Source organism: Aethalodelphis obliquidens, unplaced genomic scaffold, assembly GCF_003676395.1.
Source record: "Aethalodelphis obliquidens isolate GAN/ISIS:26980383/991018 unplaced genomic scaffold, ASM367639v1 scaffold29, whole genome shotgun sequence".
NCBI lineage: Eukaryota > Metazoa > Chordata > Mammalia > Artiodactyla > Delphinidae > Aethalodelphis > Aethalodelphis obliquidens.
The window spans coordinates 14,000,948-14,028,593 of NW_020837973.1; the positions used below are offsets into that span (position 1 = coordinate 14,000,948).

At 46.3% G+C, this 27,646-nt stretch overlaps 1 protein-coding gene across 3 annotated transcripts in view; it reads right to left on the reverse strand.

The window, feature by feature from the left end:
• The window catches only part of RETREG1 (reticulophagy regulator 1), a 122,856-nt gene that overhangs the window by 82,504 nt on the left and 12,706 nt on the right, over positions 1 to 27,646 (reverse strand). The window contains exons 2-4 of one of the 3 annotated variants that reach the window (XM_027125352.1): positions 8,198 to 8,304; positions 2,430 to 2,460; positions 1,763 to 1,876 (exon numbers count right to left, since the gene is read on the reverse strand). In XM_027125352.1, coding sequence (XP_026981153.1) covers positions 1,763 to 1,876; positions 2,430 to 2,460; positions 8,198 to 8,304 — 252 coding nt within the window. Of the gene's footprint in view, positions 1 to 1,762; positions 1,877 to 2,429; positions 2,461 to 8,197; positions 8,305 to 27,646 lie in introns of those variants that run through there. The other 2 variants (XM_027125353.1, XM_027125355.1) reach the window with 2 other exon arrangements.

Below are 27,646 nucleotides of genomic sequence, written 5' to 3' on the forward strand. Positions count from 1 at the left end.
ACACGGCACTAGCAAGTACCAGATGCCAAGAGTCACTGTAAATAACAAACCAAATCATCGTCAAAGAAATCAGAGGAAAACATATTTTAATTTCACATCTCCAGCGTGAACAACAGAAATCAGAATGAAATTACACAATGGAAAGTGCAGCGAAAAAAATTGGGGAAGTATCCTTTCTAGAGTGAATTAAATCACTTTGAAAGAGGCACTGGCCAAACAACAAGGTAAATGGATAACAGTATGAAAGGAACACTAATCCCCTCAAATCACATCATAGACTTTTTAGGGCTGGAAGAGATATTCAAGATGATTCTCTCTCACCTCTTCATTCAGCAGATAAGAAAACTGAGGCCAAGAGATAAGTGAACTTGGCAAGATCACTAGCTGCAGGGTTGGGACCAGGATGGAAAACAAGCTGCATCTGAATATCCATCTGGGTGATCCTGAAGTAAATGAGACCCTCCCTAAGAAAAGGCTATTTCCATGATCATGGCTTCTCTGGGGGCACATAGGCAGCTCCCCAAACGAGTGGAATATTATAAATCTCAAAAAAGCCGCATTATAAGGAGCTACTCGCTCCCTGACCAAACCCAACACTGGCAAAGTGAGAGCCTTGGTCCTGCTGTGCTCACTAATAGCTAATATTTTTTCCAGATCCTTATCAAACATCCCAATAATTTCTATGTTAAGAGGAAGTGCACAGTGGGAATTCTCCCAGGCAACTTATGACTACTTCAGAAGGGCTGTGGACAGCGAGGGCTTCAGCAAAGCCCTTGGCAGGTCAAACTGAGTATCAGTAAATCTGAAAGAGTATTGCTTCGAAGAGCTTTTGAAATTTCTTTGAAATTACACTAACTCACTTGGTCAGATCTTCTTCCTCCAACCAGAATTAGGGAGCATGCTCAATTCCTTCACCTGACAAATGGGGAAACACCTGCAGAGAAAGCTTAAGTCACTTATCCAAGGAGGCCCAGTGTGTCTGCAGGGGCAGGACGGAAGCCAGGAGCTGGCCTGCCAGGCCAGGGGTGGGTCTGTGCCTAGAGGATCAGGTTTCCCTTCTTATAGCCAATATCTCCCTCTGCTGAGTCTTTGGCAAGTTTACATTCTGCCCATGAAAATCTGGGCTCCAAAATGAAGGAACAAGCACGCAGAGGTAGACTGCTCATAAAATTAGCCTTTACACCTGAAGTAAGCATTATTTTCATGAGCACAGCCTCTAAGAGCACATTATAGGGGCTTCCCTGGTGGCGCAGTAGTAAAGAATCCGCCTACCAATGCAGGGGACACGGGTTCGAGCCCTGGTCCGGGAAGATCCCACAGGCCGCGGAGCAACTAAGCCCGTGCGCCACAACTACTGAGCCCGTGTGCCACAACTACTGAAGCCCACGTGCCTAGAGCCCGTGCTCTGCAACGAGAAGCCACCACAATGAGAAGCCTGCGCACCGGAACGAAGAGTAGCCCCCGCTCGCCGCAACTAGAGAAAGACCACGCACGGCAGCGAAGACCCAACGCAGCCAACAATAAATAAATAAAATAAATAAATGTATTTAAAAAAAAGAGTACATTATATACCAGGTTATGGTTGTTTTCATGGATTTTTAAAGACATTACTTTGTTTCCTTTGTGAGCCTTCACCGCATGTTGCCCACTTTGATGTTAGTCGAGCGCCGAACCATCCCTCTTTCAGTCATACGAGGATATTCTTAAGGCAGAATTTAAACAAATAAATAACTACAAAATTTCACTTTACTGGAATACTGACCCTTCCATTTTCTTCACTTTTCCACTTCTCATATGCACAGCTGGTGATGTGAATTCTGATCCTCTCGTCACCTGCCCCACCTCTTTTCTCTTCCAGGTGAGAAGAGAGCCTTTACTTCAGGACGGGGGATGGCAAATGAGAAGGGGACTCATTTGCCTGTGGCCGCACAAGGAGCCCAGAGCCCTGCGGACGTTTGCTGCCCCCTCCCACCTACAAGCCTCTCAGCCCTACTCTTCGTCTCCTCACCCCAGGGTCCTCAGAGCCGACAGCCTCGTCGGCCTTCGGGAATGCTCCTGCAGAGTTCCGGGACTTGGGGCTGCCCTTTTCTTCCCCCACTACAGCACGCCGCTCAGGCTCCAAAGTGAGGGCTGAGAGGAAATCCCCAAGGAAAACACCCCCATCTTCCCCCGCCCCCATCCTCACACATGACGACTCTTACGCGTGCACACGGCCCAGTATTACAGCAAGATATGAACCATTTCCTAGAACGAGTCCTGATTTTATCCCCGCCCTCACTTCGACTGTATTTTTCTTTATGTTCCCACTCTTGCAGATTACTGTGATCAATCCTGTCACTAAACTATGGTTTCAGAGATGCATCTTGGCGGCCTGGTCACCTCTCCCACCTGCCCTCCGTTAGCCATAACATGAAAAGGATGTTCCCTACCTTTCACTGAAGCTTCTCCACAACTGTGCACCTGCAATAGGAGAAGTAAATGTGAAATGTTAATGGAGGTATTTTCCTCTTGAGGCATTTCTCAACTTAGAAATATTCTGAGCCGTTTAAAATGGACTGCTCGGATCTTAAAAAACTCTAGAAACGATCAGTTCATACAGCGTGTACTTCTGCTACCATAACTCATTCAGGCAAGTTGTCCACAAATATCCATTGAGATTCTACTATATGCAAAACACTTGGATAGGTAGCGTGGAAGACGGAGCACCATATAACACATGGTCCTGCCTCAGGGACTGTACCGTCCAATGGGGCAGACCAAACCCGCACTCAAGCAAATCTGAACCGAGGTAGGTGGTGTAGGAACTCTACAAGAAACATAAGCCGTGGGAGTTCAGGGAGGAGAGAAAATGTGGCTGGTCAAGAAAGCAGCAATAACAGAGGTGGTATTTGAGGGGAACTCTGAAATGGTACTGACAAAGGAGAACTGAGACAACTGCTATTTGAGAAAGGAGATTTTTATCTATTCATTCTTTAGCTGTTTTGAGCTTATATCTATGCTCAAAGGAAATCAACGTTTATATATACACACACACATACACCTAGATCCCATCTGCTTTCTTAATTCTCCAATGACCTTCTTCACTGGACTCTGCCTTGACACTATACTCCCCGCTACCAGCTTTAATGAAGTTCAAGAAAAGAAACGGCCAAGAGGTAGTTTCTGCTTTTTCCATCGAACAAATGCCAAAGATGTTGTCCCTTTTGTTCTTCAGCGTCCCCTAGTAAAGATGCGTGTGATAAATTCTTCTTAAAATTCAGCCACAGGAAAAAGTTTCTCCAAACTGCTTGCATCCTTTTATCAGATTATTAGAACTGTGCAAGTGACCTGCTTTGGCTTTCTGCCTAGATGAACAGACAGAGAAGATGCAGTGTATACATATATTACAATGAAATACTATTCGGCCATAAAAAAAGAATGAAATCTTGTCATCTGTGGCAACATGGGTGGACCTGAGGGTATTAGGCTAAGTGAAATAAGTCAGACAGAGAAAAACAAATACTGTATGATTTCACTTATATGTGGAATCTAAAAAAGCAAGTGAAGGAACAAAACAGAAACAGACTCATAGATACAGAGAACAAACTGATAGTTGCCAGAGGGGAGGGGGTGGGGAGATAGACAAAAACAGGTGAAGGGGATTAAGAGGTACGAACTCCCAGCTATCAAATAAATACGTCATGAGGATGTAATGCATACATACAGAATCTAATTAATAATATTGTAACAACTTTATATGGTGACAGATGGTAACTGGTCTTTCTGCAGTGATCACTTCACAATGTATAAAATACTGAGTCACTATGTGGTACACCTGAAATCTGAATGATATTGTGTTAATTATAACAAAAGCATTGGAAACATGAGTACAGTTGCTGGCTAAGGGGGCGAGGACGTTAGAACGGTGAGGACAGCAGCGCCTCAAGAGCTGAACGTAGACCAGGGCGGGGCAGCACAGGGCTGAGGACGGTGCAGTGTAAGAGGCTGAGCAGGGGCGCGCTTGAACTGGGGTCACAGAGCTGGTGCAATGGGAGTGAGGGGCCGGGGTGGGGCTGGACAGGAGGAAGCACCGAGGACTGACTGCCAGCCTTGCAGGGGCTGGAGACAGAACTTGTGAAGGCTAAGGTCAAAGGCGCAGGGATGGTCTCGGGGACCGAAGCCGGGCTTCACACGAGCCATCAGGGCACAAGCGGGAATGACAGAGCATGGCGTGGGCACAAAGGCCTACAGTTCACAGGCCACGAATGCAGGTGGGTCCACGTTCAACTGCGACCGGAAGGCGGCATCAAATGGATAGTGTAGATTTGGCAGGAGGAGAGGCATAAAGGGACAGCAGTTGGCGACGCCTCCACAGGTGGCATGCAGGAACCTGCTGAGCCCTCCTCCACTGCCCAGCACAGTCGTTGAAGAGCATCTCAAAGACAGCGGGGTGTGGAAATTACTGGTTCTTTGGCAAAGAGACAGAAGGAGAAGGGGGTCGAGAAAAACTGAAGGCCGCAGGAGGAGTTTCCCACACCGCAGAAGCATCCCCAGAGCCCAGAGGAAGGGGTTAATTCTGGGGAGCACACAGTCAAGCACACAACAGCGAGGCCGTGAGAGAGAAATCCATCACAGCCGAGGGCGTCCACACTGGTGACTCAGAAACCAGAGACACGGGGTCCCTGGGTTTCGCAACGATTAAGTCCCAAGAAGGTGTTGCCACACTTCTGCTCACCTATTTCGTATTAAGTACTTAAGACGGTATTAAAGATATGAGGGAGGGAGAGGAGAGGTACAATTAAATCTTAACAAGAGAGTCTTAATCCCTTCATCCAAAAATGCTGTGGGAGGCGGGGAAGCTGGCGGAGAGGCGAGGGGCCAGATGACCTGGGGGTCCTTTCCTCACTGCTCCTGCCGTAGGGCCAGGGTAGCTCATGAGAGCCCGGCGGTTCTGGATGAAGCCATGGAGCTACCATCCCCGCATCTGGATCCAACTTGAAGCCGATTCTGCGCCTCCCAGAGACCAGGTCATCACTGCAGGGCCCTGGGCTGAAGGGCCTGCAAAGCCAGGCTCTGCCGACCACGCATGGGGCTCAATGGGCCTTTGTCCTAAAAGACTCGACTGCAGAGGACGACGCAGGCTCCAGCGCGGCCTCGGCCACAGACTGGGAGCGCTGGGAGAGCGCGGCCAGGAGTCCTGCTTCTCCTTGTTTCCTCATGCAGTAGAAACACTGCATTCAGAGCAATGTCCCCCGGTGAGAACCTGGACAGAAAGATTGGCCTGTGACAAACGCCTGCCCTACAGGCTGGAGCGTGAGAGGTAGACTCGGGCAGAGAGGCACCGGTGAGAGGAAGGCGCTCCACATGGGCCGACTGATGGGTGAACAGACCCATGCTGTTCCGGTCGCGGATCGGAGCTGGAGAGAGGGGCCCGTTACTGACTGAGGTGCTTTTGTTTCACGCTCTTGTCTGACCCTTAGACAACCCTGCGGTATAAGGAGGATTTGCCATTTCACAGGATAAAGAGGTTCGGATTATGTAGGAGGCTGAATAACGGCCCCCAAAGGTATCGGGTCTTAATCCCCGAAACCTGCAACATGTTACTTTATATGGAAAATGGGATTTACCAAACGTGACGAAGTTATGGGCTATGAAATGGGGACACTGCCCTGGATTATCCAGGTGAGGCCCAAATGGAATCACAAGTGTCTTTGCAAGAGGAAGGCAGAGGGAGGCTTGACACAGGCAGAGAAGGAGGCACAGACTGGAGAGATGCCCTAGAAGCCAAGGATACCAGCAACCGGCAGAAGCTGGGATGCTCAAGGAATCCGGGAGCGTGGCCCTGCCCACACCTTCGTTTCGGCCCCGTGATACTGATTATGGACTGTAAGAGAAGACACTTCTGTTGTATTGAGGCACCAGGCTTGTGGTAATTTGTCACTGCAGCCACAGGAAACCAATGCGGTCTTTGACGGGGCCTCTCCACAGCTGAGAAGTGGAGCCGACTAGCTCTAGAAGACTGGTATTCTTCCCACCCTACCACCCGAATTTTTTAAAGGACTGAATCTTTGCAGTGGAGAGCTTTCCTGCAACTTAATATGAAAGTTGCACGTTTGCAAGAACGTCAAGCTGGTGAGGCAATGCAGGGAATGGTCCTCATGAGAGCCAGAGAAGGACAGTCATGACGTCTTTCCACTTCATCCTTCCCCCCCCCCATTTTTCCGTTCCTTAAAACTTGTGCCCAGACTGGGACCAAATTTGTACACCACTGAAAACATCGAGATGCTCAGCTTGCTTTGTGAGGTCCCTTGCCCTACTGAGCTAGAATGACTGCAGGTAAAATAGGTTAAGTGGCTATTTCTTCTAAGATTCCTCTGAGGGAGCTCCTAGAGGGTGAAAATGTTACCAAGTCTATTTGAGAGAAACAGGTTCTCCTCTTATCAGTTATGAATCAAGGCAGAAACACAGGTATCGCCATGCGTTGATCTCACCAACCCCAGCACAAAGCCCTACAGCTCGGAGATGTCCCACCTCTAGGCAGAATTAACACATCTGGCGTAAACAGAAAGTAGCAGGCCAGGTGCCTGTTAGGGTTAGAAGGCAGAGAGTTAGGTGTCTGTTCTCTGAAACAGGAAAGAGGTGGGTGGGAGGAGGAGGGGAGGGAGAGAAGGAAGAATGTGGACAGGAATATGAACTAAACCTACAGATTCAAGAAAAGCAATGTCCGGACAAAACCCACCTGTTCACCTTCCCAGAACAGTGAAGGGAGGGAACACCTTCAAACCTTGAAACACACCCATGGAGAACAATCTTTCTAAATGGCTTACACATGAGTTAGTTTAAGAACCATAAAGACTTAAAATATAAACCAGATTTAAAGCGCACCATAGAACACTCTGATGGTACACCCGTAACAGACGATGGTACATCCGTAACAGCCTATAGCCCTGGTCCCAGGGTCAGTGTTAGGGAGGAAAGGGTGCCTCCCACAAGCAGCTTCAGTATCCCCGCCAGGGCTCGGGCCCTGGACAGCTCTTACGTGCGTCCACCTATATGGAGCCCTACCAAAATCATCCCTCCATCTGGGGCTACTTTTAGTGGAATCAACCGCTTCCCTGTAACCCCCTCTTAGCTATTTTTGATCAAATCAATCTTATTTCATTTAATTTCGTGGAGCTCAATTATTCCAAGCAGGGATTTTTGTCTATCTACAAAAACTAGCTCAAACCCTGGTAGAAGGAAACTCCTCCAAGTATGGAAAAGCCTGGCTCAGATTAATGATACAGTTATATTACTCAGAAAACCTGAAGTACATTTTTTTAAATAATTCAAGTTCTCACTTGAATTTTTTGAAAAATTTGGTGTTGAAAACGAATGTATTTTTCAATTCATTTTTAAAAATGAATTTAACCGTTACTTGTTTCTAAGCCCTGAACTTACTGTTTTTCTCCACAGAGGCAGAGAAAAAATTTATATAAACTAGCCCATTTTCCGATGGCCCAGTTTCATCACGTGGGATGTAATAAATATTTAACTGTTATCCTCACTGCAGCCTACTTGAATACCAAAATGGTATTTAAAATAACGGCACTTAGAGCCAAAAGAGAAACCAACACACACAAACCTTTTGCCCAGCAGCAGTAGCTATGACTATGGACAACGTCAGTTAAATAAATAATAAATAGTAAATAAATTTAATACATTTAAAAATAATATTTAACAAACATTCAAAATAGAAAAGTCAGTGCCATACCCTAACCTGTACCCTAAACCGTACCCGTTCCCTAAGCCTAACCCTAACCCTTACCCGAAGCTTTACCCTAACCCGTACCCTTTACCCTAACCCGTACACTAACACTAACCTGTACCCTAACACGTACGCTAACCCTAAACCGTTGTCGTACCCTAACCTGTACCCTAAACCGTACCCGTTCCCTAAGCCTAACCCTAAGCCTAACCCTAACCCTTACCTGAAGCCTTACCCTAACCTGTCCCCTAATCCTAACCCGTACACTAACACTAACCCGTACCCTAACACGTACGCTAACCCTAAACCGTTGTCGTACCCTAAACTGTACCCTAAACCGTACCCGTTCCCTATATAATCTGTTATTTTGCTCCATTTCAAAGACTGCTCAGTTAATCTGCCTATACAAAGGTCAAACATTCAGGGTCTAGAAAATTAAATACCATAAAAATGAATGTTGAGTTTTCTTACCTCTTGTTCTAGACAAAACCATATCCTTTATTATTTGCATAATAACACGTCCAAGGATCATGACAGAAATCAGGTGATACACTCTCCATGGAGTCAGTGCAAGGAACCTATCACAGCAAAAACAGACAAATCATTATTTCAACTTGAGGACTGTACCTTTTTTTAAAAACTAGGTTTACTTTCTGCCACAGAAACAAAAAATACATTCAATAATGATTTCACTTGTCAAAAGCACCCTCAACGTGACCACATGAAAGCTACTTAATAGCATCAAAGTCAGGGAAGTAAGAGCACTGGAGCCATGTGGACTTTTGTGCCAGGCTTTCTGCTCTAACCTCCAATCTGGGCAGAAGATTTGCTATTTTGGGTATGGCCCAAATATCACTCTGCTAACAGATGGAACAGAACTGACCTGGAGCAGAATCATGATGGGCTAAAATTAAAAAGGCAGAGCAGCAGGGTTTTTTCACGCACAAGAGAAGCTGGAGTAGATGCCCTTTACTTGCTGTCCTCTGTCTTATGGTTTTCTGTTATGCCACGTCCACTTCTTTAAATCCTACCCCCCACCCCACCAATCTCTTAAAAACAGCAGTTATTAGGGATCCAATTTGCTAGCCCTTTCTAAGATCACTGCCCTTTTGTCTATCTGCCCACCTCGTCTCCAGAGGAAAACAAAGAATTCTTTATCACGAACAGCACACAGACCCTACAGTACTTTTTGTCTTTGTTTTGTTTTTGATTGGGTTTATAAAGGAATGCAATGGCAAGGAAGTCACAAGGAGCTCTGAGCCTTCATATAGAGGCTGAAGCCCATTCTACGGAAGTTAGTTGGCTAAGCTACCAATTAATATTGGCTTTGGTGTAATCATAACTCAGAAAAATCAATTTAACAGAAATGTCATTTAATACTAGTAGTTGTAAGGCAGTGTGGGATGTATAAAGAAGCAAAGAACACATGGATACTGCCTTCTAGGAACTTACTTCCTCATCAGAGAGATGAACACAGGCTGCACTAACAAAAGTCCAAGGCAATGAGTCTTGGTGCTATAGCAAGACACGAGCAAAGAGAAAAGAGAAACAAAGGAGGAGAAATGATTAGCTCCAAATCAGGGAAGATTTATAAAATGTGGCATTGAACTTGGTCTGGGAGGATGGATGCAATTCAGAGGAAAACAGAAGCTGTTCCAACTGGAGGACACAACATGAGCGGAAGATAAGAGTCAGGCAAGGGTGAGGTGTGCCTGGGGCGTGCAAGTGGTGTGGGATGGCCCCTGCGGAAGCAGAGGGATAAACAACAAGAGAGTTGGGAGACTGGCAGAGAGAAGAAATTGAGGTGCCAGGCTGGGGGCAGACTATGGCAAGCCCTGAAGGATATGTAGGGAGTTCAGTCATCACTACTGACAACAGAGAGAAAGCCAAAGGTATAGAGTAGGTAAATGAAATGATGAGTGGTTTAGGAAAAGGCCTGGGGGCAGCAGAGAGGATGAGGTGGAGTAGGGAGGAAGCACGGAGGCCAGGACGTCTGCTAGAAGGTTATGCAATATGCTTGATGAGAAATGGTCAACGTGAGATGCTGGTGAAGTTGTGGGTAAAACCTCTCCCAGGGGCTTCCCTGGTGGCGCAGTGGTTGAGAGTCCGCCTGCTGATGCAGGGGACACGGGTTCGTGTCCCGGTCTGGGAAGATCCCACATGCCGTGGAGCGGCTGGGCCCGTGAGCCGTGGCCGCTGAGCCTGCGCGTCCGGAGCCTGTGTTCCGCAACGGGAGAGGCCACAACAGTGAGAGGCCCGCGTATCGCCAAAAAAAAAAAAACCTCTCCCAAAATGTGGACAACCCAATTTCCATGTCTGGTTGTAATGTTACCTGTGCGTGTGACCTGGGCCAGAGTGGGCAGAATACATCAGTGCTTCTTTAATATTGGTCTGCAACTGCCAGCAGCTTGGCTGCCTGGAAAGCTTGTTAAAATACAGATTCCCAGACCCCAGGGTCCTCCCCCGCCGGATCCTCCGAAACAGGCGGTCTAATTACTAGTGTTTACATTCAATAAACATTTATTTATGGGGGCCTACACTGCGCCAGGCACTGTGCTACCAAAAAGGAATAAATGGTGCACAATATATGCAGAGGAAGGAGCAGACCTAAAAGACAACCCACGATGCCAACATCCACATCTTCAATAACAATAACTGGTTCTTCCACTCTGGGTCTAACACTTGCTCTATTTTTGAGCTCTTATGTTTGTTTTAACCCGAGTTGTTTTTTGGTATTTATTTTCTTTTTGGCTTACCTCCTCACTGTCAGTTTATGATTAATTATTGCGCGTGTCTGTGTGCCAGCCTCTCTGTTTTCCCCACCTCACACTGACGTGACAGTTTTCAAAATTTTTGATAGTGATCCGCCATAAGAAACCCATTTACCTCTAAATACAAACAGATGAAACTGAAGTTTCAAAAATCATATTTATCCTTACAAATGTGTGATGCCTTCTGATACTTTCCTCCAATTCCATTATATTTTAAAATGCTGACTCTGGCTCACTAAAGTGACTCCACAAGTGAGTTGTAACTCACAGTGTGACTCCCATTGCATTGGAGGGAATCTGCCACTGTTAGATTCGTATGTTTCATTAGAATAGCCTTCTTCGCAGAGTCAGGCAAAACCCTAGGAGAGAAAGTTCCCTCAAGTCTAAAGGTCTTCTGAGCTAGCCAGGAAGCCATTTAAGTATCTTTTAAAAACCAGAGAAATGCAAAACCAACTGAAGCAATGAAGGTCATTAGTTACTCTTTTAGTGGAAATTACAATCTTCCAGGAATAGAAAAATTACGGAATGACAGGACTTTGACCCACCGCCCTGGCTGCCAGAAGCCCTCCTTTAGAGGACGTTGCCATAGCAACTCCCAAGAGCACTGGGGATGCGCACCCCACCACCCCACCCCACCCCCGTGTTCCCTGGGCCAGGGTATAGTTGGCATCTTGCCCGAGGGTCTCATTGGTCATTAAGAATCCTCAACCAGAGGAGAAAGCAAACCCAACAACTACCTGGGATGGTAATGCCATACTTGTATGGGACTGCATGTCTCCTTGGCACATGAGCATCTTTGCAGCCCAAGAATTAAGCATAGACATGTTTGAGAAACCAAGTCCTAATAGTAATCATCTGTACTTAGAAAAACCTGCACGTATTTGGTGTTTTAATTATTTTTTACTGCCTACGGTAATTCGTCTCATGGTTCCAATTTAAAATATGTAGTATAATTTAGAGTTGTGATTTGAAATTAAAATCTTAGGAACATCTATGAGTTTATTTCTTTTACAGGAACTGCCTAATATGGGAGATCTTGGTTGTTAGACAAAGTCATTTTTTAAAAAACTTCTATTTTGGTAACTTTCGAGTATATACAAAAAGAGAGACCAAAGTATAATAAACCCAGCCTCAACGGTTCTCCGTTCATGGCCAATCTTGCTTCTTCTATATTCCCACCCACCAAGCTCCCCTCACCACATACACACCCCAATTATTTGAAGCAAACAGCAAGCATCATATAATTTAACTTGTAAATGTTGTCATTTATCTTCAAAAACAAAAAAGCACTTTTTAACCTAACAACAATACCACTATCACACCTAATAAAATTGCTTTACTTTCTTAATGTCATCAGATACCTGTCAGCATTCACATTTGCCCAGTCATCTTTTACACACGTGTACACACGTGACACACACACACACAGAGTAAGAGACTGAAACAGAATCTGAAAAAGTCATACATTGAAATGGATAGAGGTGAGTTTTAAGTTTCCTGTAATTTATAGGTCTCCTGCCCGCCCCCCATCTCTCTATCTCTCTTGCTCTTTCTCTTTTATTTATTTTTTTTGCTGAAAATTTCTGTGGAAGAAACAGACTCATTTTGTCCAGTAAAGTTTTCCAGAGTCTGAGAATCACTCCTTGTATCCTTGTGGTTCAGTTTAACCTTTTCCTTTACCCCTTCTGCAGACTGGAAACAGCTGCATCTAGAGTCTTGACCAGATTTAGGTTCAATTTTTTTTCCTATAGAGCTACATGACAGGTGGAGGTGTGTGTTCCCATCAGGAGGCGCATACTGTCTGGTGTCTCTATTTTTGTGACATTAGCAGCCATTCATGATGACTGCCTGGCATTGATTCCTCAGGGACTACCCAGGGGTAGGAGCCCTTCATTCTTGCTACGGGTATTAGCTGGGTCACATCTATAAAGAGAAACTCCCCTTCATCGATGTTTGATGACCGGAAGAGACGGATCTCATGGGAAAGGCAGGATCAACGCTTGATTCTTTCTCTCTATTTACCAGCCTTCAAGATAATGAGACAGTTCCGTAGTAGCCCCTAAAGGCAACAAAGTTGGTTTGGGTCATTCCTTTTTTTTTTTTTTAGTGTTATTGTGAATGATGTGCTCCAGCCCGCTGCAGTCGCATCCCTACTCGCCATCAAGGGGCCCATCTTGGCTGGTGGAAGCTTCATCAGGTTGGTTCCTGAGTCTCTTAGTATAACCTTAGTAACCTTTGATAATAAAGTACTTTAAAGGGACAGGGAAAATATAAAATCTACAAATGCAGTTTAAAATGTTGAAGGGAGTATAGGGAAACTTTTTAATAAAACCAGTCATTCACCAAAGACTCTCTTGAACATGCTTGTTAAAGTTTGATCGATGTATAAACAAAATAGTCAGTTACGTTAGCTAAAACTGAAAGCTCCAAGAAAAACAAGGGTTTCAACCTTACTTAATCAAAATTTATTTTTTAAAAGGTAGTTGAACGGAATTGTTTCAAACCAATCTTTCTTTTATATGAAAACTGTCTCATAGGACATCACACAAAAAAAATCCCTGTCTGCGGGCCGTAAGCAATTCTGATGCCGGCGCTCTGTGGTACCACTCAGAGAAAGACTACACTTTCATGCAACCCATGATTCCCTCAGTGAGAATCACCCATCTCTACTGAAGTACATCTCATATCGGGGAGCTCAGCATGTCTTCGGCATCCAGTTTCCTACTGTATCCTTTTCTTACTGGGGGAAGGGGAAATTCCCTTTTCATTCCATAACCAGTGATTATCAGACACCGGGCTAGCGGCAGGGACACACTGATGACTAAATCCCTGCGAAGCCGGGAAGCAGACAAGTGAACAACTATGTTTTAACCCAAGTATCAATACTTTCCAAAAGGGTGTGGGAGCAGGAAAGAGGGCCGATAACTGCCTAAGGAAGGCAGAGCGAGCTCTCGAAAGAAGGTGGGTGTTTAAGCTTTGCCTCCCTAGAGCAGTCAGACTTTGCCAGGTGGAAAGCACCAAAGGCATTCCAGGTCGGGAACACGGTAAGCACAGAGAACAGCAAGAGTGCAGAGGCTAAAACAGAAGAGTGAGAAAGTGCCCTTAAGGCTGGCTTCCCTTGACCAGCGGCGCTAGTTCTGCCCTCCAGACCACATTGCAGTGAATAAAACCGCTGATGTCTAGTGAGTGCGAGCACGGTTCTAGACATCATTTAATGTATTCCCTCATTTCATCCTTATAACAATCCCATGAGGAAGGTACTCCATTTTGCAGATGAGCAGGGAGGGGTTAAGAAACTTGCCCAAGGCCCCAAGATCAGGGGAGGCAGGGCCAGGATCCAGACAGGATCCAGGAATCCAGACAGCTTGGCTCTAAGCCAGCTCTCTCACCACTCTGCTAAATACCTCCCAGACACAAGCTCCTGCCTCTTCCACCTCCTGTTATCACATGAAGATAGCTGGAAGGGCTGTCACCAATTTTCAAGAGTATGTCTGCGCAGGGTGTGATGAACTGACTGAAGAGATGCCAGGAGCGCTCCTCAAAGACACCAGCCACCAGCACCAAGACTGCAGAAAGCGAGGATTATGTTCACACCTCTTTAGGACACACATCCCTGGTCCCTTCACCTCTTCCCCAGGCGTCCCATCCCTCCTCTGGCCAGGCTCCAGGTGTGACTCTTTTCAGACCAAATGCTCCCACCGGGCATCTGGTCCCTACGGATGGGGGGAACCAGGAGGGGCCTTGAATCCATTTGTTCTGGATTCCATAGCTCTACCTATACAGTCTTGTTTTGTTTTTTTTTTTTTAATTAATAGGCTGTACTTTTTAGAGCAGTTTTAGGTTTACAGAAAAATTGAGTAGATTGTGCAGAGACTTCCCATATATCTCCTCCCCCATCCTCCCATCCCACCTACAGTGTCTCCTAGTACGAACATCTTGCTTCAGTGTTAGAACATCTTGCATTTGTTATAACTGATGAACCAATGTTGATATGTTATTAACCAAGTCCACAGATCACAGTAGGGCTCACTCTTTGTGTCATACATTCTACGGGTTTTGACAAATGCATAATGTCACGCATCCATCATTATAGTATCATACAGAGTATTTTCACTGCCCTAAAAGTCCCTGTGTTCCACATATTCATGCCTCCCTCTCTCCTCATAAACTCTGCTGACCACTGATCATTTTACTGTATCTACTAGTTTGTCTTTTCCAGAATGTCATGTAGTTGGAATCATACAGTATGTAGCCTTTTCAGACTGGCTCCTTTCACTAAGTATTTACTTAAGTTCCTCTGTCTTTTCACGGTCTGATAGCTCATTTCTTTTTATTATCAAATAATATCCCATCATATGATGTACCACCATTTATCCATTCACCTCGTGAAGGACATCTTGGCTGCTTCCAATTTTGGGCAATTATAAATAAAACTGCTCTAAAAATGTGTGTGCAGGGTTTTGTGCGGTCATTAGGTTTTCAACTGATTAACTCATTTGGGCGCAGCCTTTTTTTTTTTTTTTTTTTAACATCTCTATCAGCATACTGGCTTATTTTGAATTTACAGGCAGCTAAAACCCTCAAGGATTCTATTTTCCTGATGCAACTTTTGAATCTCAGTATGTCCTATTACACTGGTTCTTGTTTGACATGGTCCGTCATTCAAACCCACAGCCCTTAATGGTGTCATCAATCACACTTGTTCTCCTGTCCGGCATCATGACATCCACACATTTGAGATCTGCGTGTCATCTGTCCTCGTCTACACTGCTGGAGGTGGATGGAGGTCGATCGGTACTGGAGCCCTGTGACTCCCACAGGGATCTATTATTAATTTTATATTATTTTTATATAATTTTATATTATTATTTAATCTATTATTTAATTTATTAATCAGCACTTTATGAATATGACAGGCCATCCAGTTTGCCGCTACATTCCATCCACGTTACTCCATCCTGCCCACAAAGACATAATAAGAGATTTTCTTAAACGCCTTGTTGAAACCTGCCGCATTCCTAATCTCTGAGTGCCTGTAAGTGCTGATCTGCTTGGCGGAAGCTGAGAATTACTCTGAGGTATAGAACAGCTCTCAGGAGAAGAACCAAACACCATTAGGACCTGCCCATCACATCCCATGGCACAGCCTGATCCAAGCCCCAGGGTGACCTTGCCGATCTGCCATTCACAGAATTCACAGAAACACGTGATGACCCCCTCACCCACGGGGGGGGGGGGAATTTTGAAGCAAAAATGGCTGCACACAGGTGGCCAGAGGATTCCTGAGTGCTGCAGAACCATTATTCAGAGACGGGTTGTGGTCACACTGCACGATGCCCATGAGGTCATGGGAAGCAGAATGAGGAAGTACAGACTTTGAAGAGGGGCGGCTGTGGACAGGCATCTTTCTCACTCAGGGGGGCTACGTAATTTTCCAGGTCCGGTGCAAGGTGAAAATGCAGAGACCTCGCTGGGGATGCAGAAGTCAACCTCCCCTCCCCACCAGACTGCAGGCCCAACCCACAACAAACAGGAGATCCCCACAGTATTGCAGCCTCGACTCTAGGGCGTGTTTGGGACCTGGATCCGGGGCGGGGCGGGGGGTGAGGCCCCTGCCTGCTTGCCACTCTGCTCACCGAGGTGCTGCTGGCCGGGGGGGAGATGGTGATCTGTGCCTGAGGAGGACCCTTCTCATACCTGCGCTCAGGCCCCAGCGAGGGGCGGGCGGTCACAGTGGAACACAAGCCTCCCCCTACCGATGCAACCTGGCCACCGCCCTGGGCGGACGACCCAGGGCAGTCATGTAGGGTGGGGTGGAGAGGGGGAGGGTGGGCAGGGCTGGCGCCCAGAAGCCCATCCCGGGAGGAGGCCTCACACGTGAGCTGAGGCCCCACGCTCCCAGCGTGTACGTCATCATCCTGTTGAGCTTCACTGACAAAACACACATTCAACAATGGAAGTACTAAGAACTACAAGACGGCGGCCTCAGAGCATGAATTCCCAAGCGCAGGGCCTTCTGAGCACCAGGCTCTGTGCGACTGCATAGCTCACATGTCCATTTAGCCAGCCCTATAAGGCCTTTTTTCTCCTTAAAATCACTTTTAGTTCAACAAAAAGGCCATGGACACTTGCTTTTCTCCCAGTTAGACTAGGGACCTGCGCCTGCATCAGCAGATCCTGGAAGTGAGCACACTCAGAAGCACTACGAACTCCTAAGCTTCCAGCTTTTGTAAATATCTTTCTGCAGCTAGATGGGCTTTTTATAACTAATTAAATTAAAATACCATTTTAAATTAAAATATCATTTGTGTTTACTAAGACAGTTACATGTACTTCTTTTAGCTGATGTAAGATAACATTTATCTGACAAGGGGTAATCAAGACTTTGGAAACCAAGACAGGTAAACATTATGTAGGACAACTATAATATACACATACATATCATGGTAGGTAAACATTACGTATGACAATTATATGTTATACATAAATATATAAAATTATATACAAGTTTCATACACATATAAAACCATATGTATACAAGAATACCCATTTGTCCTATAAATACATACGGTATGGTCTAGCTGCTGTTGGGAAGGTAAAGTTCTGCAACTCACTATGCGCACACTTTCTTTTAGCAAGTTGTGTCCAATTCTATATCCCAGTGGGATGACTGCTTTAAAAAATACCACATGGGGACTTCCCCGGGGGCACAGTGGTTAAGAATCCATCTGCCAATGCAGGGGACGTGGGTTCGATCCCTGGTCCGGGAAGATCCCACATGCCGTGGAGCAACTAAGCCCGTGCGCCACAACTACTGAGCCCACGTACTGCAACTACTGAAGCTTGCTCGCCTAGAGCCCGTGATCCACAACAAGAGAAGCCACCGCAGTGAGAAGCCCGCACATGGCAACGAAGAGTAGCCCCCGCGCGCCACAACTAGAGAAAGCCCACGTGCAGCAACAAAGACCCAGCGCGGCCAAAAAAAAAAAAAAAAAAAAAAAAAAAAAACCACGTTACCCAGCAGCTGACTCATGTTTAGCTTGTGATAATTACAGTCCATGGATGATTTCTAGCCATGCTTGTATAGCGTCATTTCTGATTCATTTTTATATTGGATACATTTGTCTGTTTGCTTTTTTCTTCCTGTTTTTTCTTTCTTCTATGCTTTCTTCTCTCGTTCTCTGGTTCCGTTCCATCATTTTGAATTTTAATCTAGTTTTCAAGTCACCAACAGCCAGAGCCCACTTGGTATTGTTGGGATGGTTTATGCCACTAGTCTCTACTCTGCCACCTGGGCCAGCTAAGAAATAAGACCCAACTGTATGCTCAGAGCCAAGGCAGGGTATAAGGAAAACAGGTAGGGATCCAGAGAAAATCTAAACAACTGTAAGGGTAGACCCTCGACTAATTGTAAAAGAAAAAAAGAATAGAGGAGCCCCCAAATGATGCCCATTTTGGAATGGGCTGTGATTTTAAGCAGAAAATTTTCCCAACAAATTATGGGCTTTGGGGGCTTCCCTGGTGGCGCAGTGGTTGGGAGTCTGCCTGCCAATGCAGGGGACACGGGTTCGTGCCCCGGTCCGGGAGGATCCCACATGCCGCGGAGCACCTAGGTCCGTGCGCCACAACTGCTGAGCCTGTGCTCTAGAGTCCGCGTGCCACAACTACTGAAGCCCATGTGCCTAGAGCCCATGCTCCGCAACAAAAGAAGCCACTGTAATAAGCCAGTGCACCGCAATGAAGAATAGCCCCCGCTCACCACAACTAGAGAAAAGCCCGTGCGCAGCAACGAAGACCCAATGTAGCCAAAAACAATAAATAAATAAAATAAAATAAATAAATTTAAAAACAATTATGGGCTTTGACTAACATCAAACCAGTCTGCATTCGCTGCCCATAAGCCACGGACAGGAGAGCTAGACACCCACTCCACGAAGATGCTTCACAAGGAAACTAAATTACACTCAGGTCACCCATCGTCTCAGCTTTCTGTGCACGAATCATTCAAGACCACGGCTTTTCCTGGTCCCTTTACTGGTTTCAGGATGCCAGGTGTGTGTGGGGCTTGGGATTGGAGGAAGGAAGCCCCGGGATGGGCTATGTGGACAATTTACATGATGGAGAAGGAGACGAAAGCACTACAGTGATCTTCTGTGGACCTCCGCTCCGTGGCGAACTATAAATCTCTAAAAAACTTTTTTTCGACTAGTTGTGTATCTATTTGATACACAAGGAAAGCCTAACTAAATCTTCCACTACTTCATGGTAAGTTTTGCAAGGCCAAATTAAATGGCTCGACAGGATAAATTTCTTGTAAAAGCAAAGAAAGGGATAGTCCACAAAAACAAACAGAGCAACTTCTCTGGTAAGGGATGAAAAGGACATCCCATGGGATGTTTAGCTAATCCCATGTGTAAAAAGCTAACCCTCATTTCTGGGTAAAGCATAACCCACTTTGTACTATGAAATGAAGGCTGTCAGCAGCTAAAACACACATTTTTGTCTTCAGAGAAAGGAAGTCTACGGACAAAAGCACTAGAACCCTCCATAGTTCTCATGCAGGAATTAATCTGTAGTGTTTGCTTTGTAGCTCTTCCAAAAGAGAGATCTAAAAAGGAGGTTTAGTTCTCCTTTACTGAAATATATAGAACCAATGACTCTGCCTAGATAGAGTCCTTCGTGTACATTGGCTTTATTTAATGTTATGGTGGCTCTAATCACAAAAGAAGGACCTCATATGATTTATCCAACACTGTTCAAAGTCCAGATCACATCTTTCTGGAAAATAATTCCTTCCTCTTCTCAAGTGTTAGGCATACTGGCAGCCATCTTCCTTAATATCGCAAAATTCTGAATCTTCTCTGAAGTTGGCTTCAATTTTTCCTGGTCTTTTATCCAGATCCTGCAAAAATACTGTCTGAAGACGCGATGTGAAACTAAACTATACACCACTAAGGGGGAAAAGAAGCTGGCAAATAAGCTATGACCCTCTGAATTGTAAAATGCATCCCAATTTCAAACCTGTGTAAACGTGAAGGTATGTCAAGGAGAAGGGGGATATATTTCTTAGGAATCAACAAAATATACGATTTTAAATAACTGAGAAAAAAGTGGGTAATCATGCAATGGAGCAAAATAATGACTCGATTCATTGCAAATCAGAGACTAAGTCAAACTCGAAGGTGTTTCTTTTTTTTCACCAGAGAAGTACTTCTTTAGTTGTGATGACCAGAAAAGTGAATTAGAAGCAAGAGAGGTGAGAAGCATGAAGAAAAATAAACAGGCGAGCTTCTTTACAGAGGGAGATGAGAAATTCTGGAAGCCACCCATAGGCAGGGAGGCGTCACACTGCAGCAACCAGAAAGGGTCCGAGTCGGGCTGGCTCCAGTAGAAACCGGTGGCGATAATCCAGTGAATTCAGGGAACGTGCCCAGCTCAGCAAGGCACGCTGGACAAGCCATAAGACAGTGGGGAGGAGCAGCGGGGAGTTTGCGTTCTTGAGCCCGGAGAGTGGGAGGGGCGAGGGCGCAGCTGGAGTGGAACCAAGTCCATCTGAGGTCAAGGCAAGGCGAAATCAGGCTTGCTTTACCCCAGCTCTGCAATGGAATTAAGAGAAAAGCCACAGGCAAATCAAGTCAGGAGCACCGGGCCATGCGGTGGGCTCTTTAGCGCCACCTAGTGTATAATGTCTGCCCATCCACCTTGCCTCACACCTGTCCCAGGTGGTCACTGCAGCTCAGTAGAAGCTGACTTCCAAGCAGGGTTGGGTGAGTCAACCTCTGCTGCCCCTTCCGGCTGAGTTACCAGTAAGTTAAATACTAACTCCAAGATTCCGTCACAGAAAGGAGCTAGAAGAAGAAAGAAGAGATCTGATCAAAGTCACGCATTGCAGTGGAGCACAGGAGGATAAGAGGGATGATGGCGGGTTGGCAGTGTACAGAAAACGGACAGTGAAACCCAGACGCACAGAGGGGGGAAAAGAAATAAATACGAGGTCAAGCAGCTGTTGTCATGGCAGCCCGGTTGGTTTACATGGGATTGTATGCAAATGGCAATGAGATATATACTGTGTGTCTGCCCAGTGGCACCTGCAGAGTTTGAGTTTTGGCCCCAATCACACAGCTGTTAAGAAACACCTCCATCCTCCTCTCTACGCCTCAGTATTTTCATCTGTAAAGTGGACAGTGGCTAGATAAGTCCTTCCCCAAACTGACTGACCATCACATTACTCAGGACACTTTTTCAAAATACAGATTCCTGGGCTCCATTCTGGACCTGGGAGAGACGAATCCTTGGGGTAAGGCACAGAAATCTACGTGTTAATAGCTAGGTTTGCAAACACTGAGCTACAATGATCTCCCCAGGCTTTTCCCATCCAAACATTCTCTGAGTCCATGAACCGTAAACCTAGAAGCAATACCTCACAACTGATCCAAATCCAAGCTGAACTTGGGGCCTCTTCCTTCATAAATAAATAAATGCATACACTGGGTACAAGACACAGTGGCAGGGGTTAAAGAGGCTTCTAAGAAGACTAGCTCTTGGGTAGGGGGTACGGGGGCCAGACATACAGTAATGAATTCAATGAACCATTATGGGCATGCCTGAGAAAGAAAGAAGCTGAGGTGTAATGAGGATTTACCATTTGCTAGATATTTTCACATCGACCTCGCAATTTTTGTTGAAGTATAATTGATTTACAACATTGTTAGTTTCAGGTGTTAATTTCAGGTGTGCAGCAAAATGATTCAGTTACATTTTTTTTTCAGATTATTTTCCACTATAGGTTATTAAAAGATACTGAATATAGTTCCCTGTGTTATACGGTAAATCCTTGTTGCTTATCTGTCTTGTGTATAGTAGTTTGTACCTGTTAATCCCATACCCTCTTTTTTTTTTTTTTTTTTTGCGGTACGCAGGCCTCTCACTGTTGTGGCCTCTCCCGTTGCGGAGTACAGGCTCCGGACGCGCAGGCTCAGCGGCCATGGCTCACGGGCCCAGCTGCTCCGTGGCATGTGGGATCTTCCCAGACCAGGGCACGAACCCGTGCCCCCTGCATCGGCAGGCGGACTCTCAACCACTGCGCCACCAGGGAAGCCCCTAATCCCATACTCTTAATTTACCCCTCCCTCCCACTTCCTTTCCTCTTTGATAACCATAAGTTTGTTTTCTACATCTTCATCTCATTTAATGCTCCTGCACCGCCCGATGAAGTTAATATGTGGAAATTATACACTCATAAATAGACTAGGTTAGAGCAATTTGTCTAAAACCGTCCAGCCTCTAATTGAAAGAGTTGGGTCTTCTTGACTCCAAGTCCACTTCCCTATTTACACACCATGTATGGAGTCCCTTGGCATCTCACTTTAACCAACCAATCTAAAGCACCAGAATGTTCTAGACAGCAGGGTTGAAAGAGCAATTGTCATATGGGCTCCTGCCTTTTAAATGCCCCGTCAGCTGTGGTCACCCACTCATCAGCTCACATCCACATTCCGTTCAAGACCCCATTCCAATGCACCTGACCCTGTCCAGGGTCCCCCAAAAGGAATTCAGCCACTGTGCAGTTCCAAGACTGGCAGCCTTGCCACAGCTGTCGATGATCTTCTTGTGCCTCCAGCTCCTTCACTGTGAAAACCCAAGGATGCAAGCAACTGGACTTCAGCCCCGCTGCTTCCACGTGGCCCCCACCCCACCTCGGCTCTGCCCTGCTGGTTGGCCTGGTCCAGCCCATCCCTACCCTCCTCCCCCTCTTCATGGGAAGCCTGGCCAGGGCTCTACCTCCCCAGCTCCAGCCAATCCCTTTCCAGGTGAAAGAACCCCGATCACACTCTAATACACATTGTCCAAGATCACGGGCACGTAGACATGGGCCTCCTGGAATGACCATTCCCCGTCAAGATGCTAGGCTCGGCAACAAGATTCACACAGCCCAGGCCCTCTCCCTCCCAGGCTGAGGCCACGATGTTCCAGAACTAGGACTGAGGCTTCCACACCCCTTGAGCCAAGGGTCTGGACTGAACTGACCACCACAAGGTCCACTTCTACGTCAAGGTGAACGAGCCTGCAGCTGGCCCGGTCAGCCCCGCAGAGCTGAGGACCATCCTGTCTCTCCTAAACTCCCTGCTAGAAAATGAGACATTCTCTCAGGCTGCCAAAGAGACCAAGGCTGAAATAGTTGAACAAACGGTAAGAAACTGTGGATTAGAACAAACAGATGACTTCAGATCCGAGAGACCACAGTATCCTGCTTGACACCTTGTCCGGCATACTTAGGATTGGACAGTAAGTTATACACTCACCACTAAATCCAAACAAACACACAACGCAGAGAAGCAGCTATCTAATTTGTTTCAAATGTCCAAAACATCAAGACTGAGCACTGAGTTAGTAATTCTGCCATCCTGGGAGGGCCACTTATCGGAAGGCCAAGATCAAGTGTCCTTTATCGGTGTACCAAAGCCGTGCGGGTCAGCAGGGCTGACCCAGGGTCACCCCGTTTATGAACACAGCCTCCCTAAGACACGGGCAAGCAGCCTCCCCACACAAACATTCCCTTACTATCAGGAAAGCCATATCCAGTAGTCGTCCCAGGAAGAACATCACCTACGTTTCTTATTGGATGCCAAAATGTTCCCCAAAACCCACATAACACCCAGAACGGGATGTGGACTCTTGTCATCACAGTTTCCACAGATACATTCAGGGGGCAGAACAGTGATGACACACGTGGGCATCTGTCCCTACAAAAGGCAACAGCAGGAACGGGTCAGTCAAAGCTGGAGATTACAATCCTACTTGGTGTGGCTGCCTGACCAACACAGGGTGGGAAATGTTTTCAAAACTTGAGTAAAAATAAAAAGGGTGTGTGCAGGTCCACTGGATGTCCTTCTAGTCGCTGGCATAGGACGGGGGATGTAGGCCATCACTCCCAGGGCACGGGGAGCCACGACCCCTGGAAACTCCACCTCCAAACCGGAGGCGCAGGAGAAAGCACAGCCAATATCTGGGCACCAGTATTCTGACTCAGGAAGGCCCACTCTGGGCCCACATGCCAATGGCCACTGTCCAGCTGGATCGTGATTGGCAGTGCCACCTCAAGGCCCAAGGCTTGTTGTGTCATCCGGGTCGGAAAGCCCTTTCTGGTTCTTTCCTATGGGTCCAATCAAAAGAGAAAACAGAAGTGGAGACAGAAATACAGAGAGAGAGACAGAGATGCCTGTGCATCCGTGCACAGGGCATGAGAGAGAACCGGTAGCTGCCTCGTGGACCCCGGTCCTCGAAATTCCCCAGACTGTGCTTCTGGAACATTCCAAACCAAGAGTAAACTTGAGATGAGAATGAATCTCCTTTGATGGCTGTCGATTCTTCAGGGTCCCCGACTCCAAGCCCAGGACCTCCAGTACCCCTGGGCAGGGTTTGAGGAGCAAACCAAGCAGAGCCTCTCCCACCTACTCAGATGGAGGGCGTGTGTGAACACACGGGCAGGAGCAAGCTCCCCCTGTAACGAAACCGCCCTGTCCGGTGGATTAGTGGAACGTGGCCCTGGAAGTGCAAAGAATTCGCAAATCAGGCTTCCAGCACCTAAGAAGTTATTTTTATTTAAAGTAATACTTTAATGTCTTCTTTTACAATTTGTGATTTTAAAACTAACTTTCAGTATATAGCACACACAAGTAGTAATATAAAATTTAATGGAACATTTTTAAGTGGGAAACTGTGATTCGGAAAAAGAACCACGGGGCAAGGGCTGTGGCCCGAATGAGTTCACAGCCGGGGTGCCACAGACGTGAGGCAGCTCGCTCCACAATTCTTACTGTTTCTGACAAATGAGGAAACTGAAGCTCAGAAGATTAAGTCCTTTAACTGGGCTCATCTTGCTAGAAGCTAGTTCACCTCTAGTTCACCCCTCCTCCTTAACCCCGCCCCCCACCACACACACACACACACACACACACACACACACACACACACACACAAACACACACACACACACACTAGCCTGCCTTTGAGAGCACTTATTTCTACTATATCTCAGTCCAAAAAGCAATTGAGAGAGCTTAAATGTCCACTATAACACGGAATAAATACAAAAAGATAAGGAAACTGGCAAAGAGAAAATAAAAGACAATTACTCAGGTTTCAGCTTAGCCCACAGGAATTCAAACCATGAGTTGAGATGTAAAATGACAGCCACAAATTTGGTCCTGAGAAGACCTCTTTGCGGTAAGAACTTGATATTTCATCATTAGGAAAACCCTTTTTCACCCCAATAGAAGAAGGCAAACTAACACAGTGAACATTTCCTTATCTTCTTAATATGAAAAGGATCAATCAATAAAACACAACGAGTGTGTAGGTGAAGCGGTGAAGGTCACAGACCACCACCCCAAGCTCACTTTGAGAGCCTGGGAGCCGCAATAATGATCTGAACAACAATGCAACCCTGACTTGTTAAAAGTGAGGTCAGTCAGACAGAGAAAGACAAACATCATATGATATCACTTATATGTGGAATCTAAAAAAAATGATACAAGTGGACTTATTTACAAAACAGAAATAGAATCACAGACAAAGAAAACAAACTTATGGTTACCAAAGGGGATGGGGGAGAGATACATTAGGAGTTTGGGATAACATATACACAATACTATATATAAAACAGAGAAACAACAAGGACCTACTGTATAGCACGGGGAACTATATTCAATATCTTATAATAACCTACAATGGAAAAGAATCTGAAAAGGAACAGATACACATACATATATATGTATGTATGCATATATGTGTGTGTGTGTATATATATATATATATATATATAAAATTGAATCACTTTGCTGTACACTAGAAACTAACACAACACTGTAAATTAACTACACTTCAATTTTTTTTTTTTTTTTTTTGCGGTACGTGGGCCCCTCACTGCTATGGCCTCTCCCGCCGTGGAGCACAGGCTCCGGACATGCAGGCTCAGCGGCCACGGCTCACGGGCCCAGCCGCTCCGCGGCATGTGGGATCCCCCCGGACCGGGGCACGAACCCGCGTCCCCTACATCGGCAGGTGGACTCCCAACCACTGCGCCACCAGGGAAACCCTACACTTCAATTTTTAAAAAATGGTTAAAAAAAGTGAACCTCTTGGGATGTTTGTTTGTTTTTAATGCTTTTCACCGTTTGCCAAAAAGGAGCAATAAAAGAGGAAGACAAGATAGTGACTGGACGTGTTATAGGAGGGAGTAATGCCACCCCCTCCAACACCCGCAGTTTCCAAACTCCCGTGGCTGTGCTAGAAGGTGGGAGCATCACCAGCAGGCCTGCCCTCCCGTGCACACCCGTGGGCGGCCGGAACAGCCCTACAGCTCTCTCTAATTAAACAAGGGAAACAAAGCCGTCCTTTAGCACAGTCCAAACCAACTTCTAGCAGAAAAAAATGTCCTCCTGAGAACTCCACCTGAGATTCCCAGGGCCAAATTAACTCTCCAAACATACAGACAACGCCCGCGAAAAACAATGCCAGGAAGCAGAGTAAGAGCACACGTGATGAGCAAAGGCGACAGTTTCTCATTAAGCTCTCCAAAAGAGCGACTCAGCTTCTGTGTTTATAACATGCGGCGTTAAACACCAACAATAGAAGAAGACGCCTCGACGCAGCCACAAAGAGCAAACACCAGGAGCCTGGCGCTGAACGGGATCCACATTTCAATCATAAGCTGGCATTTCAATCGGACGAGAAGTGAATGCGAGGTAAAACTCTGCTCACAAATGACAGAGAGATGCCTTTGGTCAGCTCTTCACATGTCTTTTTAGAATGACCCCAACCATGCAGTCAGCAACGTCAGAACTTCAGACCTGCTTTCCCCAAAAGGGATTGGCTATTCTGAACGAGGAGGACAGGAGTTCTTTGGCAAAAGGCGTTTCAAAAGCTTGGTAAAGACACAAGGTCAAGACGCTGCCCGGGGTCACACTCAGTAGCAACACAACCCTGAAAACCTGTCTCCTTGGCCGGCTGTGATCGTATTTGTCATCCCATTGCTTCCCCAGGAAAACGTTTTTTCCTTTCACGCACTCGAACTTGATTCCCACCTGTATATCATTTGCTTGTTCACTTGTTTACCATTTGCTGACACCAAACTGTAAGCTCCATGTGGGGAGGACCCACTCTGTCCAGATCACCAGCGTCACCCCCGGATGAGGTCAGCACCTGGCCAAAAGCAGGTGCTCAATAATGCGTTTCTGCATTGTGGCTCATTCCATGTTTGTTGAATGGATGAGTCAATTAACGTAATTAAATAATCATGCATGTAATTAACGTCATCATTAATCATGAACTTCCTGAAGCACACTATCATAACAGTAACAGCTTGCCAAAATGGGGGGGAAATTGCATAAGGAGCATGAAAATGTCTGCACAGTTTCTGAAGACCTTTTGAGAAGCAAGGGATAACACGATGGCCCTGGGACCCTGGCTTAGGTTAATTTGTATCTCTTTAAAGGGAAGTCAGTCTGGCTCTCCTAACTTGCCACCGTGCTGAATAAAGACCTGTTGCGAGCTTTACTGTGGTATCGACGTGATTGGTCAGGTCAAGGAGGATGGTGCCCTGGGCAGCGGATGGCATCCTCTGGAGCAGCCATGCTCATGTGAAAGCCACACCCATACACAGTACATGTCTGGGCTTCTTTCTACACATCTGGGAGTTCTTCTAACTAGAAGCCAAAGATCATCACTGACATTCTAAAGACAATACCCAACCATGGTTCTTTTGTCAACAGCCATGCTTTTGAATGCCACAGGCACGCGGCAAGCATGTCATGAATCTTGGGCTCATGAGCCTTAAGACATCCACCTTCTGTGCCAGGCAAACCCATACACAGCAGAGATTCCACGGGCAACATCAGAGCTACAATACTCAGTGATATTATTAAAAGGGAAACATTTTGGGCTTCCCTGGTGGCGCAGTGGTTGAGAGTCCGCCTGCCGATGCAGGGGACACGGGTTCGTGCCCCAGTCCGGGAAGATCCCACATGCCACGGAGCGGCTGGGCCAGTGAGCCATGGCCGCTGAGCCTGCGCGTCTGGAGCCTGTGCTCCACAAAGGGAGAGGCCACAACAGTGAGAAGCCCATGTACCACAAAAAAAAAAAAAAAAAA